General features: G+C 40.5%; 1 protein-coding gene across 1 annotated transcript in view; it reads left to right on the top strand.

Annotated features, from left to right (window-relative positions):
• Positions 1–220: 220 nt before the first annotated feature.
• The window catches only part of MAOB (monoamine oxidase B), a 123,042-nt gene continuing 100,611 nt past the window's right edge, over positions 221–22,651 (top strand). The window contains exon 1 of the mRNA XM_033201218.1: positions 221–437. Within this exon, the coding sequence (XP_033057109.1) occupies positions 392–437 (46 nt within the window). The 5' untranslated portion in view covers positions 221–391. The remainder of the gene's footprint in view (positions 438–22,651) is intronic.

Consider the following 22,651-nt stretch of genomic DNA (forward strand, 5'->3'; position numbering starts at 1 on the left):
CCCAGCCGCCAAGCTTGATAGTGCACTAGGGAGGGTGATGAGAAAATACCGTGCAGAAGGCTGAGGAGTGGGGGTTCTGGGGCGGGACTCTTCGAGGTCCTAAGTGACCTCTCCGCCCAGGCACCCGCCCTCCCCGGGCCTGGGCGGCAGAGCTGCGGGCGGGGGCGGTGGCCCAGCGCTGCACCCGGCCTGCGCGTAGGCGGGCGGGCGGGGCTGCGCGTCCGGGCTCCCGGGGCGGGTAATATAGCTGCTCGCCGAGGCGCTGGTGCGCGGGGGCAGCGCGCGGCAGGCCGGCGGGCAGGCGGGCGGGCTGGCTGGCAGGCAGGACTGGGATCGAGGCCCAGAAACCGGAGCAGCGGGCAGCAGGGAGGCCTGAAACGGGGCGAGCGCCATGAGCAACAAATGCGACGTGGTCGTGGTGGGGGGCGGCATCTCAGGTTAGTCGCGGCTGTGCGCCCTCCTTCCTCTTCACGCGCTCGGACAGGTGGCTGCCTGGGGGAGACGCGGGGGGCGGCCGTGGGGCAGGGGCTGATCCTGCAGTCCCCAGACTCTCCAAGCACGGGCGGGGCTCTAGTGGGTCCGCAGTGCCGTGCACTGAACCCTCCTTCGGGGGCAATTTTGGGTGCGTTCCTCGGACCCAGAGGCCAGAGGCTGGAAGCCTGTTGCACCTCTGGGGCCAGACTTTGAACTTCTCCCCCAGAAGGCTGCTGGGCCTTCGCTTGCTGGAGTTTTCGAAGCCAGGGAAAAGAGGTGGAGAGGTGGCACAAAGGTCAGTCATTTGCTCCAACTTGACCTGGACACTCCACACCCTCGCTTGGAGCAAGCATGCACCGCATGGTGTTGTTGTCCTGGCATCGGGAAAACGACCTTGAACAGAAGAGGTTGGAGCCTGGCCAATCGATTGCCAAAGACTTTCCAGGCCCTCCTGATTCTTTGAGATTCTATGATTGTCGTGGATCTAACCTGAGGCTGCAGTGCCTTTTTGGCAAATGCCTGTTTTCCTCCTATTTCTTTCCCACCCCCACTCCACCCCACCCCACTCCTAGTGCGGGGTGGCCAAACGGCAGCTTTGCTCTCTGGCCTAGCCCATATTTGGCAAGGATGGGAACAGACACTAACCCCTCAGCCACAGGGGGCTGTGTACATACCAAGGGCACCAAAAAATAGAAGCCAGAAGAAGGGATGGGGGTAGTGGGGGCACACACCCTCTGTGGAGGATCTGGCAGATCCTATGGGATGGGGTCAATGGGAATCAACAATGCTCTCAGTACAGCCTGTTTAATGGCCCCCTGGGCATGCTTTGGCCCACCTCGTAACGCTGCCTAGTACTTGAGCCGTAATTAGGACACCTCCAGACCCGTGGATGTGGTGTCTAAGACTTGCCTTAAGGAATTCTCAAGTAGCTTTCGGGAAGTAGGGGTTGGCCTTGCTCCCTGCCAGGAAGGAGGGCAGGGCAGAGTTGTTCTGATTCTCCTGTGGCTGGAGAAAAAACCAAGGCATTGGGTGTTTGGTGCTGACCGTGGTCCCGTCCTCCTGCCTCTGCTCCAGCCTTCCTCCCCTTTGGGTGGGATCTCAGGCTACCATGTCTGTCTAGCAGGCTCAGGTGCGCTCACCCATGCCAGGCCCTGTGCCTGGTGTTGCAGGTACATAGATGCATAATCACAACATGCTGAGGTTGCCCAAGGCTGTGTATAAATTCAGTTTTCTTTCAGCATTTTTGACATCTTCTCTCCTAGAGGAACTTGGACTTAAAAGCATACCTACTTAGGTGTTTTAGAAAATATTACTAAGTGCCTCTTGATGCTGCCTTGCATAGCACCCCATCTCATGGAAGCTGAAGTTTCTCTTTTCAGGCCCCCAAAGTCATTTTCTTACTAAAGTATGCCTAATGCGTTCAGATTTTTCTATTTTCCCTTCATGATTTGTCCCTTTCTGATTCATACTCCAAGCCTTCAGGTTCAATCACATTACTCATGTTAGACTCATCTGGAAAAGGTAGATAAAGGTTTAGCTATTTTTGCAAGCAATGGTGAAACCTCTGCGTTCATCCTCCCAAACTCTGATCAAAACAAGGTACTGATGAGTAGATCTGACTTTTCTCGAGAACATTCCACGGAATAGGTATTGTTCTAAGAACCAAAAAAGCAGGCTTCCAAAGCCCAGTCTTACTCAATTGCTTCATCTGCTACATGGGGATAACACCAATTAGTCACTGCTAGATTATAGGGCAAGTGAAACAATGTGAGTGAAATAGCGTTGAAGAGTCTGAAATATGGCACAAGCCCCTCAAGAGTTTTACCCATTTATTCAGACAATAGGAATTGAGGGAGGCTGTGTAGGGGTTTCAAAAATGGATCATACTGTTCTTGCCCCAGAAGACTTGTCAATTCAAGAAGGGAGACGGGATACTCACAATACAAGGTAGAAGGTGGTGCGTGCCATGGGAGGGGTCCATTAATTGATTCATCATTCATTCAATGAACATTTACTTCCTGTTCCACATTTTGTCCCAAAAGGAATGAAAGATGATTTATACAGGGCCATTGTTCCTGGGACCCTCACAAGCTGATGTGGGAGACAGTCAAGAATAATTACTACTCTTTGGCCTATGATAGGTGCTTTAGTAGTGCACATAAAAAGTTCTAGGGAAGGTGATTGGAGAGAACATCAAACTCTGAGAAAATCTGAGAAGAACTCACAGAGTTGGTGGCATCTGAACTGTGTCTAAAGGGATGAATATGAATTCACCAGGAGACTAGATGAAGAAAGCATTTTTAAACTAAAGAGCAGCTTGTACAAAACCACAAAACTGTGAAAGAACATGGCAACATGTAGGAGAACTTAAGAGCTTCATTGTGGAGAGTTGCCAGAGGGGTCTGGTGGGAGAGAAAGCTAGAAAAGTCAGTTGGGATGAATTGTGGGGAGGCTTGTATGTCAGAAAGGTTTAGGTCTTTCTGTGAACAATGAATGGCATTGATGATTTTTCATTCACAGAGCGCCATGCATCAAATGGCGTGTGTCACATGTGGTGGTGATATTAGCAAAAAGGGGATATGAAGAAGAGGGAGAGAAGGTTTTGGGAATAGATAGGACATCTAGAGTTGGAGGTTCTGGGAGGACACCCAGGGAGAGAAATCTAGCAGTTGGAACGAAATTGGGGTTACAAATGTGTACGATGGAGGTTTTAGTAGATGAAATGGCCAAAATCGAGAGTGTAGTGTGTAGAATTTTCTAGTTAGTAGGTGACCAATACAATGATTTACGTTTTAAAGTCTCTGGATTTGACTCTGGGTTCTAAACTTTGTTAATTATTAAACTTGCGACATTCTGGCCATTCCCTGATAATTTTTAAAGCTGTCAGCAAATTTTAATCACTCCCTTTGGAATAAACAGAGATGTACTGGGAGGATAGCTGGTTAATACATAACTTTCTTTCTTGATGTTTTAAAAGTTCCAAGATAGTTGTAGACTAACTTTTTAGAAATGTGTATGGTGTATAAATGAGTATTCACTGACATCTCTTTTACCCAAGGGGCAGGTCATCTCCAGAGACTTGGCAGAGCAATGACATCTCCCACATGGAACTGGACAGCAGCATGTTGCATCTGTCCCCCATCTCTCAGTTTTAGTGTTTGGGTTGGTGGAACCATGGAAACTATCTTCTGCAATTCTGGAATAGCTCTTGTTCAATCCCCAAAATAAAAGCTAAAAAAGGCAACTTGAAGCAGAAACAAGAAAGTTTTGGCCAGGCTTGAGAGAGGAGATTTGGTCGTTTGAGGGTGGCAGGCACTTGTTTGAGATCCCTGGAAGTGTTGGAACCAGACTTCCAAATTGTAACCAACACCTGGCAGGTGATATTTGTGGCAGGGAGAGCAAGCCTGGCTGTAGGCTAGTGGTACCAGCTTGGCAGGGAATGTCAGAGATGGCTCATAAAGGTCATGAGTTGAGGTGTGTGGTGGGCAGATGTGGCCCATGTGTTAATGGCAAAGCCTCTTCTCACCTTCGGTGAAGAAAAATGGAGAACTTCCCTGGGCTCCTGTAACCCACTTGAATGTCCCAAAAAATAATAATTATACGGATGTGCCTGGAAATTTGTATATCCTAGTCAAGGAAAGAATAGACAGAGGTAATACAGCAATATTAAAAGAACATAGGATTTAACTTGGAGGGCTGAGATGGGAAGATTGCTTGAGCCCAGGAGTTCGAGACCAGCCCTGGCAACATAATGAGACATGTCTCTACACACACACGTGCACACACACACACACACGCACACACACACACACACGCACACACACAAAGCTGGGTAAAGAGGAGTGCACCTGGAGCCCCAGCAACTCTGGAGGCTGAAGTGAGAGGATTGCTTGAGCCCAGGAGTTCGAGGCTGCAGTGAGCTGTGATCATGCCATTATACTCAAGAGTGGGCCACAGACGAAGACTGTCTATAAAAAAAAGCCGGGGGGGGGGCGGGTAGAATAGGTTTTAGTGTCAAACTAGTTATGAATCTCATTTCCTATGCTTACATATATGGAACCTTAAAAGGTATATAACTCCCAGTATTTCAGCTGCCTCATCTTTAAAATGAGACTCATAATGCCTTCCTGGCCGACTTGTTTCAAGGATTGGAAAGAATGCACATGTAGGACCATAAACAGTAATCACTTCAGCTTTGGCTTATAGGTGCCTTACGCTACCTTTTTGGAAATATATCCTTGTTTGTCTTGTAGAGTTTTTCAATCTAAGGGAGCAAAAACAGGCATTTCTGTATAATCACTTCTTTTCACCAACCATAATTTTTCTGGATGTGCAGCATAGATAAGGTGGCAACAGGACGCCATGTATACTTGTAGGCATCAGGAGAGACTTGCCTGGCTTCAGCCTCATCCTGACTCAGTCCATTCCTTTATCCCCCCACAGGGGGCCTGAGGAACTCGGGCTCACTTTGGGCTGTGAGACCCTCTAGGTTCCGCATCAGGAGAAATTCTGGAAGCCTTAGATCGGTACTTCAGCCTCACCTCAACCTGGCTGTTATTCCAATTCTGATCTGGTCTTCATTAAAGCCACTTGTTTCCTGTCTTAACTACAATAGACGATAAATGCATTCATAACAAATGATATTATTTATTTAATAGTATTTAATAATAAATGATAAAAAGGTAGCATATCAAGCATTGTCTACATGTTGTGCAAGGTGTTAGGAGCTTGATTAGAAAGACAAAAGCTCTGTGAAGGTTAAGAATGGCAAAGCCTTGTTCTTTCTGCTTGATTCTGACACCCCTGGTACACAGCGATGGGGCCGGTTGGTGGGCTGTGTGAGCAGAGCCAGTTGCCATTAGAGTCACAATTTCTGGCCCTCACGTGTCCTCAGAAGTCACCAGGGCAGGCTTAAGACTTGGCTTGGCCGTGACAATGGCCACAATTTCCTTCTGTTCTGACTGGGTATTGAGGTCTAGGCTCCCTGCCACACGTACAGGGGCAGTGCTACGTAGAGCCTAGGGATTAAGAGCATGGTGTCTACCCTGGTTCCACCAGTAACTAGCTGTGCCACCTTGGGCAAAATAGTTAACCTTCCCATGCCTTAGTTTTCTCATTTGGAAATGGGGATAATAATGGCATCTATTTCATAAAGTGGCTGAGAGGATTAAAGGAGAAAATACATGTAAAGTGCTTGGAATGTGGCTTGGCATTTGGCAGGCACAAATTAGATATTGATTATTATTGTTCATCAGGCTGACAAAATGTCTGCTAGCGACTAGTGGTCTGAAGTGCCAGTGCGCCAGCTTCCTCACCGTCAAACTTTGGGTTGAGGAAGTGGTTTGTGGCTGTGCATGTGAATGCACTGACCCACACACACACGCGCACACGTGCAGGCACGCTCAGGGAACATTAGCCTGTAACAGGGATTCTGCTTCCAAGCCCTGTTTTCTTGGCTTGTATATGATTTACTAACACAGATGATGTGAGAAAGTCAGCAGCTTAATTTAAACAAAGCTTTAACTCTAATTATTTTAATATATATTTAAGAGATAAATATGTCAGAAACTATAAACGTAAAACATTCTTATACGAACGAGAAGGAAGATCACACAGCTGTTAAACACAAGGGCACTGGAGGCCTGGGACTTGGGTTCAAATCCCATCTGTTCCCCTAAATGTGGAGCTTTGGCAATAGGGGTGGCAATAGTAACAGTGGTTAGTTTTTTTGTGGAGTTCAATTACGGATGATTTTCATTTTTTTTCCATTTTCTGTCATGTGCAGATATTCACAACAAATATATATTATTTCTGCAACTCATGTTTCCAGAAACACCATACTCTTCTCTCTCTAAAAAAATTCCTCAAAGTATAAATCACCAAGATGGAATGTGACTGCATCTTTCATTTATATCAGTGGCCTTTCTTCTTAAAAATATTTGAGGACATTTTTGTTATTAATAAATCTGGTTATTATCCAGGCATGGTGGCTCAAGCCTGTAATCTCAGCACTTTGGGAGGCCAAGGTGGGTGGATCGCTTGAGGTCAGGAGTTCAAGACCAGCCTGAACAACATGGTGAAACCCCGTCTCTACTAAAAATACAAAAAATTAGCCAGGTATGGTGGCGCACGCCTCTAGTCCCGAGCTACTTGGGAGGCTGAGGCAGGAGAATCACTTGGACCTGGGAGGCGGAGGTTACAGTGAGCCGAGATTGTGCCACTGCACGCCAACCTGGGCCACAGAGTGAGACTCTGTCTCAATAAATAAATAAATAAATAAATAAATAAATAAATAAATATGGTATTAATTCTTCAATTTATCCTTCTGCAAAAGATGCCCTGCTAGATATCAAAAGCCCTTTCAAAGAGCTTGTCTTTTCAATTTGTCTTGGTACTTCTTCAGCCAAGTTTCTTCAGTTTGTCTTGGTTCTTCAAAAGTGGGGGAATGTTCCTGGGCTAACTCCTACAATTCTCAATAAACGTTAACTTTGTTATTTGTACAAGTCACTGGGCAGTATTGAATTGAGGGCACCCTGGAATCATGCAAGATCGAATACCCTTGTAGGGTGCAAAAGTGAGCCAAATTGAGGGGCCACGTTCAGGTGTAATATGTGACCGAAGAATGAGTGTTTTTAGCCCCACAAGAGAATGCTTTGGAAATTTGCTCAGGTTAAATATGTACCATTATGCTTTTGCAAGGATCTCATTCGCTGGGCTTAATTTATTAGTAATGTGTCTGCATAAAAGTTGTTATTTCCCCTAAGAGGAGGCCACAATGGTATAAATTTCCTTCCTGATTTTGAATATTCAAGGAACAAACTTAGAAGACCAAGCTAAAAAATGCTTTGCTTTAATAGAATCATTGGTGACTGAAGATGGAAACATCTTTAGAGTTTTACACACTAGTTAAGATCGCCTGGTTTTACATCCAAGAAAAAGCACATTTAGAGAGGGAAAAGGGCTGGCTCCAGACCTCACAGCCACTTCTTTTGAATAAAATTACTGTCCTGGAGGATGAACCCTCAGCCTTAGGAGAAAATGCAAACAGAAGGGCATCCTGATCAAATGGTGCTGGGTGGGAGGTTGGAATCACTAATAGTTTGAATGCACTATTTCTACTTTCTGTTTCCATGCTCACAAAATGGATCCATCTTCAGCCTCCTCCGTTAACTCAGTAAATAAAAATACAGAAAGCCAATTCCCTGTTAGCAATGTTTCCTAAGTCAGCATACATTTATTTACTGAAGGAAGGTATAGAAAAAGGGTAAGACTAAGTTCCCAGCCTCAGGAAACTTAAAATGCAGATGGAGACACAAGACTAGCACATACATGCAATAAGGAACAATTAAAATAATGTGTAATTGAATTCTGAACTGTGGAACCCAAGGACTAAGTTAGAAGAATCATTAAAGACCCCAGGAGTTGGAGAAAGTCTCATTAAGGGAGTAGAATTTAATAGGTTCTGAAGAACAGTCCAGGTTTGGGAAGGTAGAGAAGAGAGAGGCTTTAAAGATGGGAGGGATCATTTAAATCATAGGGTCAGAGACTTCAGTTATCAGGTAATATTTATATTTATAGGACAGTAGAAAGTTCAGCTTGTCTAGAATAAAAGGATGGGGAGACATGGGAAAGAAAGTTAGTAGGAGTGGGGCAGGATCCAAAAGTGAGTGACTGAAAAAGCGAAAAGTTAGGTTTTCCCGCTGTGGGAAATAGGAAGGCATTGACAGTTTATGCTATAAAGATAGGGTGGACGGTTGTGTGCCTGACAACCAGGGAAGCCAAGACATGGATAGAAATTCAGGAACAGGTTGAGAGGTGATCAGCTGATTATAATGTATTGGATTATTCTGAATGCCCAAGGGAGGTTTCAAGAGAAATGGGGATAGAAAGAAGGCAAGAATGAGTAGAAGGAGGTCTCCAAAGATGCACTTTGCTTTCTTCACTGTCTTGCTGGCAGCCTATCCAGAAAAGAAGTATCACAAACAATAATTAGTTGTAATTTAATGAAGTTGTAGGCACTCCATAAAGCATTCACCACTGTTACTGTTGCCACCTATATTTTCTTTATGCAAACTTCCCTCCAAAGTTTTATCATTGGGATTGAAGGACATGACTGTCTTTACATTTTCTCTTCTTTAAAAAACTAAAAACAGAGATTTTCTTCCCAAGGGCTATATGGCCCAGTTTACTAAATGATAAAACGTGTATCTCTGGCAATCTCAAACACAAAGTGAGTAGTTCATCTTATTTGTTATATAAAAACTGTCAGCCGGGTGCAGTGGCTCACACCTGTAATCCCAGCACTTTGGGAGGCTGAGGAGGGCGGATCTCGAGGTCAGGAGATAGAGACCATCCTGGCCAACGTGATGAAACCCCGTCTCTACTAAAAATACAAAAATTAGCTGGGCGTGGTAGCGCGCACCCGTAGTCCCAGCTACTTGGGAGGCTGAGGCAGGAGAATCACTTGAACCCGGGAGGCGAAGGTTTCAGTGAGCCGAGATGGCGCCACTGCACTCCAGCCTGGCGACAGAGCAAGACTCTGTCTCAAAAACAAACAAACAAACAAAAGCAAGAAAACCTGTCATTTAAATCTTTTGTTTTGTGAGAAGGGGGCACCACCAGCCAACATCTTCAGGTAGGTCTGACCTTTCAAATGTTAGTCATCTTACCATAGTCTCCATTTAATGGCATCTTAAATGTCATATACTATCTAATTTCCACTTCATATCTGAAATTTGAGCTCTTGATCTTATGTTAGGCATCTCTTAGCTAGGCTATTTTCAATTCTTCTCTTCTTCATCAACATTTATCAGAATTACACAATGATGAAGGTGTCTACTGAATCCTTAGTTTTATTTGCTCTCCTTCTAGCCTAAATAATCCTCTCTTTTGCTTAACCTCTCCAACATTTTTAATGATTCTTTTAATTGAATTTGGAATGCTTACTTCATATTTTGAAGTTGCGGCTACTTTTTATTCTTGTGATCCCAGTTGTGTGTGTGTATTAAATTGTGTATTGATATTACGTCTTTAAATTATATCTCACTTCTTTGGGTTATTTTCCAGCTTTCTACATTAAAGAAACAAGCTCATTGGAAGAGCTTTTGTTATCCAGCAAAGCATCTTTTTTTAAGAAGGATAAAGTGAAGAATTAATAACCAAATTAGTTAATAACCAAAATTACTTCAAACATTTTGTAAGAAGAAAGGCCACTGATAGAAATGAAAGAAGCAATCACATTCCATCTTGATGATCTACAGTTTGAGGAAATTTTTTAGAGAGGTGCGAGTATCATTTTTAATAACATGAATGCAGAAATAATACATGTTTATTCTGAAGATCTGTAAATTATAGAAAATGGCAAAAGAAAATGAAAATCATCCATAATTGAACTCCATAAAATATTTACCACTGTTACTATTGCCACCTATATTTTCTGTATGCAAACTTTATGTTGTATTTACTGTACTTACTTGTATCCCCTTTAAAAATAAATACCAACATATTATGAATGTTTACCTATGTCTTAAATGTTTTTTCATAATTTTATAACATTAGTTCATATGATTGTATTACAACTTATTGAAATCAATCTCCTATTGCTGAACATTTGTGTTTTTTTCAAACTTTCTGCTATTTTCAACAAAGCTGTTATGAACCTAAATTGTTGCACATAATTCTGATTGTTTCTTTAGGAAATTTCCAGACACAAATGTTAGAAACCTTTTTAAGGCATTTAATAATTATAGCAAAATTGTCACCCCAAGAAAGTTTTACCAATTTACCGTATGATGGAATTGTAATAATGGAGTTCTTAGCCATTTCAATAGGAGACCAACATTTCCTCCCCACCCAACCATTCCCCAGACGGTACAGAGATAATCAAGATTCTTTACCAGTTTGCAGTTGTAATTTAATGAAGTTGTAGACACTAGAAATTAAAAATATCTTCAGTTTTGTAACATTTTAGAACATTTTAGTGATGGCAAGTAAATTTTGCTCTCTGTAACATGCAGGAAAGCTGTTTTTTTTTTTTTTTGCGATTACTACCTTATGCCTACCATTATCTACTGGGAGCATATACTTTTATAGTACTTTTAAATTTATTGGTTACTATCTAGCCTGTGCTTCCAGAAGTTTACCATCATTAATTAGATAACTGTTGTGTTTCCATGCAGAAAAGAAAAGAAAATCGATAGTGTAACAAACCATTTTCTATGATTAATTATTTTCACCCATCTAGATAAAACATGAATATAGCCTTTGTTCACAGCCTATTGTAACAGCTGATCAAACAGCTGTTTCATGTTTTACATTTTAATTTCCTCTGTATTTTGCATTCAAATCCTGTGATAGAGTTTAGTTTATTTAGGAGACCCATAAGATAGAGTCGACTGTTTCAGAATAGCCCTTTTATTCTGTGCCAGTTAGTCGAAATCAAATAGACCTTGTTAAGCACCGATGATAAATACACATAAAGGCGTGCACTAAAAGAGTAGTCCTCGTTCCATCAAATGTATTTCCCTATGTCATTGTTCTGCAGGGGAGAAAAAGAAAATTTGTTCATTCGTGATTCATTCAGTCATTCAATAAGCCCTTATCGAGTGCCCTATTTACCAAACATGGGCTAGGTGTGGGAATACACAGATGAGTAATACATGTGCCCATCTTTCAGGGGTACACCAAGCAGAAGGAGCAGATATGTAGAGGTGAATGTTCTGAGGGGTGATGGGTGCTGAGAAAGACATGCTTATCTGGATCAGATGAGACAGAGAAAAGGAGGATAGTAACTTCACCTCAAGGGCCTCAGAGGCCCTGAAGGAGGATTTGGCAATGGAATTTACTGGATAGATAACCAGGAAATTCAAATGTTCTTCTTTGAAATATAGTTTTAAGTAGTTGGAACTTAAATCTATATTCTAATATACATAGAGTGTTGAAATTTCACTTTCACTCATTGTATAGTGGATGCTATAGTAGGCTGTCCCACTACCTTCAGGACCTGCTGAGAGTGTTGGCTGCTGCTGGCTCACAGCCAAGTCCCTCTCTGAAAGTCACCCTTGACTGAAGGGAGCTGACTCACCCAGGCCTTCGTACCCTCTTGCTTCAATGCAGGACAACTCTGAAGGGCCACGTTAGCCTGAGAGCTCACTGTAGGACTGATTGATTTCTCTGTTGTGATTGCATCTCTCAGTTCTACTCCTTCCTCTGCCCAATCCTGCTTCCTTTCTTTCTATGTGTTGAACCCTGATAAAGCTTCTATGTGCAAACCCATCCCAGATGCTACTTACCAGGGGATCCTAAGCTAGACAGAGGATGACTGAACAGCATTTTTGCTTAGCATGTCACAAGATGTTCTAATCATGAAGCTTCAGTCAGTTGAAGGGAGAAGCAATTAAAAGGCATGACCTTTCCCATGTCCTTTTCTTTTCTTTTTTCTTTTTTTTTTTTTTGAGACAGAGTCTCACTCTGTTGCCCAGGCTGGAGTACAGTGGCACTCTTGCCTCATTGCAAGCTCCGCCTCCCAAGTTCATGCCATTCTCCTGCCTCAGTCTCCCGAGTAGCTGGGACTACAGGCGCCCACCACCATGCCTGGCTAATTTTTTGTATTTTTAGTAAAGACGGAGTTTCACCATGTTAGCCAGAATGGTCTCGATCTCCTGATCTCCTGATCCACCTGCCTTGGCCTCCCAAAGTGCTGGCATTAAAGGCATGAGCCACCGCCTATGTTCTTTAATGGCCTCCACCAAGGATGCAAGAGGCTGGTAGGGCCTGGGGAAGGTGCTTAGCCTCATCAGTTCTGGATAATCACTCTTTGGTGCCCTGAGAGCTCCCAAAGTAAGGGTGAAAGGTAGAGGTTGATCACTAAGCTGGCCCAAACACTCTCTGGGGAATCTCATTCTTCTGTTACCACTCTGTGTGCTGATTCAGAGCTGAAATTTAGAGCCTCTGATCTGGAAGTGCTCGAAATACGGATTCCTTCCTTTATTGGAGAAATCCATGGCAGTACAACTGAGAGAGAAATTATGAAACAGCCCTAATCTGTGAAGACTGGATACAGAAGGTTGGACGTTGTCCATCTTATTCCAAGCCACCATTTTGGATCCAGCTCAGATTCTGGGTTCTTAGAAAAATAGTACTGTTGGCACATACCTCTATTCTTTCCCTTATCCTGTGACCATTTCATGCAGCTTCCTGCAGGATTTCTCAGAGGATGTCGAAAATGCTGAGAGTGATTATTAAAAAAATGGACAATGGAGTTCTTGATGGATAAGGGAGAAAGGGAGGTTGTGAGGGAGCACGCTGGTTCATAGATTCAAATGGAGATGTTAATAGATTGGAGGTCTTGTGTCATTAAAGAACATTTATATTAGAGCAGTTTGAGCAAGTGAACTAGAAAGATAGGAAATCATGATTGTGAGGGGATGTTCTATAGGGTTTTGACCTTTTGATTGTGCAACTTGGAAATAACCATTGTTTAAATGAGTTGCAACAGTTTCAATCAGCATGTCCAGAGATTTAATTTTCTATGTGAGTCAAAAAATGATATAAGAGTCAGAAAAATGATTTCCTTTCATTTTATTTGATATTTACTAATCTGCTATTGGTTTTACAACAGGGTGGAAGAGACAACTATCCATTTAACCTAAGTTTAGAGATTGGCAGAAAAGTCCCTCTGTTTTATTGAGAAAGACAGGAATCATACACTTTGGGGTCCTAAAGATTCTAAGTAGGTCTCTGTTAAAACCGCATGCAGGTCACTGGGGAAGCTAACCCCTCAACTGCTTATTTGCTATGTGAGTGATGTACAGCAGCGTAGGGAGGGGAACCAAAGCAAGGTGCTCAGACTATAGCAGCGCAAAGCGGCTGGGAGACAAAGGCAGGCTTTATCTCCCAGCTCATTTTCTTGAAGATGATTAGAAAAGCATGGAAAAAGTCAGAGGCTATACAAAATTTAGCATTATTTAAAGTCTAGTGGGAACAGCACTTTGTTCTTTTCCAAAACAAATTACAATAGAGGGAGAGAGATCTTGTCCTTCCCATACCCCATCAAACTACACTTTATGCAGCTAGACCATTAGTGTTATGACACTGCTAGCACTTTGAGAATCCTGTTCTCTGACTGAAAAAGAAAAAGCACATTGTTTATGGAAGGATCTGTAAAAGGAAATTGCGGGCTAGTCTTCAACCCTGTGATTCAGCCTCTTGTATTTACTATCTACCCGAAATCTTTGCTGGCAACATGCCATTCTATCCCCGTCTGTCTGCTACGAGGCTATCATTTAGAAAACATTAACTGAATGCCTCCTGTATGCTAAGTGCTAGGAATGAATAATCAGGTTCCAATTCAACACATTCACACACACACACACAAGAATTGATGTGAAATTACACTTTCTCTGCTTATTTATTTTTGGTGCATGCACAAAATGTACTTTTTAAATGAAAGAAGCCTCTCAGTGCCTTGAAAGAGCTTTGCCTTTGGACAAAGTTAGAATGGATACCAAGATCACTTTGGCTTTGCTTTCCAAGTCTCTGTCCTCTGCTAGCTTTTTAAGTTTTACTCATAGGTGGTATGATATTTCTGGCCTTATAAGGGGTATAAGTAGAATATCATAAGTGCCTTTTATGTTATCAGAAATTGGGCTGCACACAGGAACAGTCAGTGTCTGAAAGGAAATCACATGGTCCTAGTTGATAAAAGGCAGAACATCCAAAATATACCACCTGTGCCCTGCTTCTTTCCCCTTGTTCCTTTCTCTTGATTTCATAGAGAATGTGTCCAAGGGGGAAATGAGTTTTCTGTAGATAAATCAGTCGGCCAGTCCACAGTATTGAGCTTCCAGTGGACAGGTTTGTGAAATGGGGAAAAATACAAAGAGGTTGAGATGACAGTAAGTAGGAAAGGTAAAAGCATTTTGCATGTAGAAGAAAAATCATTTGGCGTGTGCACTTGCTTTATTTCTGGGTTTTAGTTTGTGATCAGAAAACTAGCAGAAGCTGATGAAAATGGGAAAACATTTCTTTTATCCTATTGTGTTCTTTTAAAAATATATTTCGCCAAACAGATATTTTTTTAAATCTGGCTTCCTTCCCCATAGATAAAATCCTTGGAAGGAGTCTGTAGGTTTAAAGGTTGCTTGAGAATACATTTAAAATTAATCTTTACAATTAAAGGGATTAGTGAATTTTAAAATTCCATTGAATATGTATTTATGTGTAAAGATGTTTGAATACTTTTTCTTAGGAAAAAAAGGATTTTTAAAAAGAAGCATTAGCACTTATAATTTAAACCAGCTTTTAAATGATGCATCCTATATATAAATTTTAGCATCGTTTTTCAACATTTTAAAAATGCAATGAAGACCTCCATGACAGGTAAAAAATGATATCTGCAAGTAGTTTTTTAAATGGGAGCTTTTTCAATTTTGTAGTTATAGCTGTATGTGAAGAACAAACAAAATACATGTGCAAAATATAATAACAGCAATATCTACCTGGTATTTCTAAAGGACTTTGGTTACATATAATTCTTGTACACATGATAAGAAAAGGAATGCTAATTTTTTCCTCAACAAATACACCCTTCCTATAAGGTGGTCTGTGCAGTATATTGGTTTGTATAATTCATACATTAAGTGAAAGGAAAGAAAGAGATGAGTGGAAACACTTATCTCATACTGTTGTCTAGTTGAATATTGTTTTTCCATCTTTGACACTTGAGTTTTGCAGTACAGTGCAGTATGGGGTGTTTAGAGCCTATAAACTGTTATTTAACTAATACTGTTTTCTAAAATACTTTCCATGATCTAAGAAAAGAATTTCTAGTTTCTTGGGCTATGTATTAACTGGGCATTCTAAAACGTCACTTATCCTCATCACTTCCATGGTAGCACAATTTCCTGCTTCCCTCCTAAATCACTAGTGCTCCACCAGTCTCCTTTGCCAGCTCCCTTCCTTTGCCTGTTTCTACTTCTTTGGCCACTAATGTTTCCGGTTTCAGGAAGTGGAACCATATTCTGGCCAGGTTTCAAGCCAAGAGTCTTGACATTTGTAGCAGACATTGCAGGGATCCCACCAAATCTCCTTGGCACTTATTTTCATACACATGAACTTAAGGCCTCTGTCTGATGCTAGTTTTTGCCCACAGGCTTTCTCTGGCCACTGGAACTCCTCTTGGCTCAAACCCAGGCAGGCGAGCAGTGGGAGTGGGGCTAATGTCTCCCCAAAAGCAGCTATCAGTCTATGACTAACATGATTTGACGGATGAGCAACCCATCTTCCTCATCTCTTAGGATAGCTAAAGTGTGCTCCACACTGTCTCCCGATATCCCCACAGTTGCCCACAGTGGTAACCACTTAACTGTCTCCATGCCCCTTCTGGATCTGGTGTTCCTCACGTGGACCACTGTAGTTCCCAGAGTCTGCTCATTTGTGTCCCATCATTCGGTCTAGTCCTTCTCCAGTCCATTTTGTTTTTCTATTATGATAAAATATACCTAACATACAATTTACCGTATTAACTGTTTTTAGGTGTAGAGTTAAGTGGCATTAAGTACATTCACATTGTTGTACAACTATCACCAGCATCCATCTCCAGAACCGTTGCATCTTCTCAAACAGAAACTCTGTACGCATTAAGCAATAACTCCCCATTCCCTTCTTCCCCAGCCCCTGGCAACCATCATTCTACTTTCTGTCTCTATGCATTTGACTGCTCTCAGTTCTTATATGAGTGGAATCATACAGAATGTGTCCTTTTGTGTCCGGCTTATTTCACTTAGCATAACATCCTCAAGGTTCATCCTTCTAGTTCATTCTTACAGTAAAGAGTTACAACTTGTGAATGGGAAAAAAACAGATTGGAGATTTTTTAGTCACAAAACATATTATTTTCAGAAGTGATGCAAACAGAGTTGTTCAAAGACAAAGCTAAATATTTGTCGACCTTCACCTCATTCCTGCCCTCATGAGGTGACCTGTGTTAACAGCCTGGTGTATTTCTTTCACATATTTCTCCTGGAAGGGCAATTTTTTAAAAATGTAAATCTCATGAGGTTTACTCTTCTGCTTCAGATCTTTCCATGGCCCCCATTACCCCCAGGATAAAGTCTGAAATGATGGTTATGGGCCAGAAACATTGAAGACCTGAACTCGGCATACTTCGGATACCTTGTTTCCCGTGACTCTTCCTAGGGCTCTGTAGCTACCCTGATCCACTTTGAAGTTCTTGAATAATCTGCAACCTCTGGCCTTTGTACCTGCTGCTCTCACGTGTAGTCTTCCTAGTACCCGTGACTTAGGTAACTTTTGATCATTCTTCCAAATATATTTTAAAATTCACTTTTAGGGGTCCTTCCTCGTCTGACAGACCTGTGTGAACTACATTAGTGCCCGCAGCCAGAAAAAAAAAAAACTTTTGGGCAAAGAGTCCGTCGCTGTAGTTCAAGTAAACGATGGTTGTTCGTAGAAGTGAATGAGGAGGGCATATGGGTGCAACATCAACAATACCTGCTACAACATTTTTCATGAAAACTTCTGAATCACGGGAAAGAGCAATGATAATAATAATCAATCTTATTGGTTCTAAAATTTTATCTTCATAAGATTTTTAAATAATAGCTTTATTGAGATATTATTCACATACAATTCACCCATTTCAAATGTACAATTCAGTGGGTTCTCATAGAATTACAGGGTCTTATGATCATCACTCCAATGTAATTTTTGAACATTTTGTCCCCCTAAAAGAAAACTCCATATCCCTTAGCAGTCATTCCTCATTCCCCATCACCACTGTCAATCCCTCAGCTCCTTACAACCATTAATCTACTTTCTGTCTCTAGATATATGCCAATTATGAACGTTTTATACAAATGGAATCAAACACTGTGTGACCTTCTGTGTCTGACTTCTTTCATTTAGCATCATGTCTTCAGGTTCATCCATGTTGTAGCATGGATCAATATTTCATGCCTTTTTAAGGCCAAATAATGTTCTATAATATGGGTATACCATAATTTATTTATCTTTTAATTAGTTGATGGACATTTAGGTTCTTTCCACTTTTTGGTTATTATGAATGGTGCTGCTATGAACATTCTTGTACAAGTTTCTGTGTGGAGATATTTTTATTTCTCTTCAGTATATACCCAGGAGCGAAACTGCTAGATCATACGGTAACTCTTTGTTTAACCTTTTGAGGATCACCCTCTTAAGACTTTAAAGTACTATCTGCAGTGATTTACAGACTGTCACATAGTGCAGGTACACCTACAAAGTTAGCATTTTGTGCTGCCTCCTGGATAAAGGGTAGAGATGCCTGGATTACTGGGTTGCCTGTGCCTCTCATATGCTTTTCTGAGATGGTTGGTGCTGGGAGAGATCCTTTGGGAAAAACTCTTAGCCTGTTCAGCTTCTTTAGGTAAGATGCTGTCCTGTGGCTGACCCAGTTCTGGCTAGTTCTGACCCAGTTCCAAACGTTAAGTACAGCATCCATGTACCATGCCAAACCATATCTTTCCCATCCTTTGAAAGCTGACTCTGGGCCATCTTGAGTGTTGAAATCAAACCTAAACCTCCTCTGTGTAGTTAAGCCCAAAGCCCAAATAAGATGTCATATTGGCAGGAATAAATCCACTCATCAAAGTTTATCCATCTATTGTTTGAGGTGATTGTTTCCTGGATTGTAGGTATTCCTGGAAAATAATTTGAAACAAGGTAAGCATCCAGGAGTGAAATGCACACTAATTGGAAATTAAGACACATTCTAGTTTACCATTCATAAATGGCACAAGACCAATGAAGCTAAAACATTTATCACTAAGAAATGATTATCCTAAGCAATATCCTAAACAGTAAGCATTTGGTAAGTAATATATATATGTGTGTTACAGATAATGTATGTATATATTGTATATAAATTTATGTTTATAAAATAAACAACATGTTTCACATGAAAACTCCAACTAAAGAAAATACATATATATTTAATGTATGCATGTATGAAATGTGTTTACCTACATGAATATATTTATATAGGATATATTTCGACATTATGTTTAACATGTAGTAAATATTTTCCTTAGCCTAGAGTTACAGATACAGATGCCAAGTTCAGTTCCTTAATTGATGAACAATAATTATGTTGTTCATCAGTTTAAAAAGCATAATATAAACAATGTTATTAAATTCCAAGATTTACACTGTAATCTAATAGAGATGTATTGGTGGTGTTAAAACAGCAATTAAAAGAAATAGCTCCCTAGCTTTGAAAAAATAATATGTGTCTTTCTCTACATCTCCCAATCTGATCATTAGCTTGTAATTGAAGTAAATTTCATAACGTACCAAGCAGTTGACCTTTGGGACAGCATTTCTATCAATTTACTTGTATTGGTTACTTTTCTGAAATAGAAGGGTTAGTAGCAATACAAAGGAAGGTGGACTGTGATTTATAGAGAAGTTTGCAATTATGTGACTAAGTGCTTAATTTAGGGATCTCAAAAGTATAAATTTATAAGAAAAATTGATCATTTGTAAAGATAATTCAGGAAAGAGTCCAGTAAATGAAATTGCCCCTGTGGTATCATGACTAAATAGGGGTTTTTTCAACTAATTCTGGGTGAATTATTTTTAAAATTTATTTTAAAGACCTACTATTTAAAGACAACTACTCTTAACTTTGGGTATATATTTTTTCCAGCCTCTTAAAAATATATACAATTGTTTTGGCTATGTGTGTGTGCACATGTGTACCAACCACACATTTATATTTGCAGTCATAGTATAGACACGATTTTGTATCTTTTCAAAGATACAAAGATGTATGATTTTCTAACATAAGCATTTTCCATATTATTACAGTCTTTAAGAACATAATTTAAGTAACCTCAAATAAGGCATACCATAGCTTACTTAACTAATACCAGACTATTGGACGTTATGTATTGTGTGTGTGTTGTTATTATAAATGACAGTGCACTAAATATATTCAGAAATAATTACTTATTCCCATATTTGGTATTATTTCCTTAAGATTGACTCATAAGGTAATAATTCCTGATTTTAAAATACGGACAGTTTAATGTCTTTGACAGATACTGTCAAATTGTTTTTCTCAAGTACTTTACCAATTACTCTTCCAGCCAGCTTTGTTTCGTCACACTGTTGGGATCACTTAATAGCATCCTTTGCTTTATCAATCTTTTCCAAATTGAGAGTGAATGTGGTATTCTAACTTGGGAGGTGAAAAATGGTTATTTTTCATTTTTAATTGCTGGCAAAGTCAAATATTTTTCTTGCGTCTCTTATTTAATTATATTTTCTGGGGAGGTTATTTTTATTTATTTTTGACTTGTGGTTAGAATATGGGGTGGAATCCATTCTTCTTCCTGAATGAACCAGTGTTTGTTATGTTTATGTTTCTGAACTGGGTAGGTAACTCATAAAAGAAATGTTTTAGCCAAGCCGTTGAGTTGCTTTCTCTGCCTTTAAGAGCCTTTATGCCCTTCCGGTGCATGTATTCAGTGAGTGTCCCAACTACTTCCAGTGTACAGATTTCACACCCAGGTGTATGGCCCATAGCCACAGGGTGAGTCCTGATACTGCAATTAAAATGGCCTAATCCAATAAGTAGACTTCCTTGAACATATTTTCTGTATGGTATTAGTGTATGTAAAATTTGTGCTGTGATTCTACTGCTTTCACAAACCTTTAGTGAAACTCAGTGGATTCAAAACTCACTTTTCCTAAGATGACTCCCAAATCTCTGTATTTTCAGCTGCGTTAACAAATGTGAAAAAAAAAAATGTTTATTGGCTTTGATTTGGGTCAGTTAGAGAGACCAGGAATTGGGGAAGCATGAGATAACAGATGGACATAGTAAGACATAGCACTAAGAATACCATGGAGAACCCCACAAAATACAATACAGGGTAAAGGAAATAAAGATCATAAATCAAACATAAATCCAGAGGGACAAAGAAGCACAGAAGAAATAAATCACTGCATAATACTCTGGATTTAGAATTTTGTCACTAAAGACATATAAAATGTTGTAATTTTGCAACTGTGGGTGTAAGGGGTGACATTACCATTTTGAGTTGGCAAAGGATTTACTTCTTTGTTCAGGAGGAATTTGTAAAGGAGAACAGGTTTCTCAGGTCTGGATTATACCTCCCTTCAGCATGATGGAATTGACCATTCCTGTTACAAGAGGCTTTACCTTTCAACTTGGGTTGCTGACTCATTTGACAATTTTGGACTATGCCCAAAGCTTAAGAATACAGCGAGTTTGTTCAAAGTACTTAAAAATAGACACACACACACACACACACATTTCAGCTGGAGCATAATGCTAAAATACATTTAAAATGTAAGAAATTTCTGTAGGTAGCTAGTACAGCATTGAACAGGTATCTTTCTTTTCAATAATCTAACAGTGCAGGCCTAGAATTTAAACACCCCAGAGGAAATAATAATTAACAAATCCCTTAAAATAACTCTTTAAAATTTCAGGTACTTACATGACATTCAGCAAGGGAAGCATTTTAGTTTTCCAACAAGTGCCCAAAATGGTGTTACTGATGGAAAGAAACTATAGACTTTAGACATGAGGCAGATAAGTGATGGAGCTGACATTATGCTATTGATATTTGGGGGTCTGTTTTGAATCCTTGTCTGGGTGGAAAATACCCTTCTGCTCTGGTACTTTAAATTTTTTCCTTGACAAAATTTTGTATTAAATTTGTAGTTAAAGAAATATTTGGAACAGAAAACTTAGGACTAAAAATTTTAGAGGACACCTGTGATCAAACGGTCACCTTGACATTAAAATACGTTTTTGATATGTCAGATTTTGAGTAGAAATGCATTCTGGTGGACCCACTAGAGTAAGTTCTTTGCAAAATGAATTGCTCTTCATCCTTCTGAGGTGAATTAATTGACTTGTCTGAATTCTTTCCTGCCAGCAACAAATATTTGTTGAGGATGGCTACATGCCAGATATTCTCCCGGGTGCTAGGGATAAAGCAGGAAATAACACACACAAGATCTCCGCTTTCACAGAGCTTATTGTCTAGTTGGTGGAGGGGAGCGGTCACATAATAAATTACCAAAAGGACCAAGAAAATAAATACTTAGTTGCCTACAAAGTACTGCTAGTGATAAGTTAATCGATGAAAAGTAAAATAGGATGCAGTAATGGGGCAGAGTCAGGGAATGCCTCTTCCTTAGAGAGAACATTCAAACTGAGATCTGTGATCCTGAATATGTATCTGTCAGGGAGGTGAGCATTACAGGATGTGGAAACAGTTACTACAAATCCCCTAAGGCGGCAACAACCTTGCATTTTCAAGGAACAGAAAGAAAAACAATGTGGCTGTAGTAGAATGAGCAAGGGGTGGTAGGAAAGACAACTAAGCAAGGGTGAGGTCATATAGGACCCTGTAAGTTAAGTTACAGGGTGAGACTCCTGTTTGAAATGGAAGTCCTTAGAAGATTTGAAATACAGAAGTGTCATCAGTTGAATTTTGTTTTGAAAGATACCCTGAGATGTGTAATTTAAAATCTTAGAAAGGCAAGAGTTGAAGGAGTTGCAGGCTTTTGCAATAGTCCCAAAGAGAGACGATATTTTCTTAGACCAAGATGGTATCAGTAAGAGTGCTGAGAAATGGTTGTATTCAGGTGACGGTGACTTGCTGATGTATTGATTGGAGGCCAGAGTGGTCAGGAAGAAAAAGAAACAAGGACAATTCCTGGATTTTGGCCTGAACAACTAGGTGAATTGTGTTAACATTATTGAGATGGAAATGACTAGAAAGGAACTGATTTGGGAGAGAAAACTTAAAAGCTCTGTTTGGGACATGTTATATTTGACATGTTTATTACATAAAGGAAGGCACAATTAAGTGGGCAATTTACATATCAAGTCTGAAGCTTCAAGGCTATGGAATTGGTTGAGATCACCTGTGAATGATTGAAGAAAGAAGAGGCTCAAAAATGGAGTCCTGGGACTCTCCAATGTTTAGAGGTTGGGAAGAGAAGAATCCTGCAAAGGCATTTAAGAAGGAACAATGAGTTAGAGAAGAAACCCATGGAAGCCTGTGGCTCAGAAACAAAGGGAAGACAGCGAGTGAAGAAGGAAGGCATGACCAAATACTGCTAAGAGAACAAG

This window comes from Trachypithecus francoisi, unplaced genomic scaffold (assembly GCF_009764315.1).
Source record: "Trachypithecus francoisi isolate TF-2019V2 unplaced genomic scaffold, Tfra_2.0 Lachesis_group6, whole genome shotgun sequence".
Lineage (NCBI taxonomy): Eukaryota > Metazoa > Chordata > Mammalia > Primates > Cercopithecidae > Trachypithecus > Trachypithecus francoisi.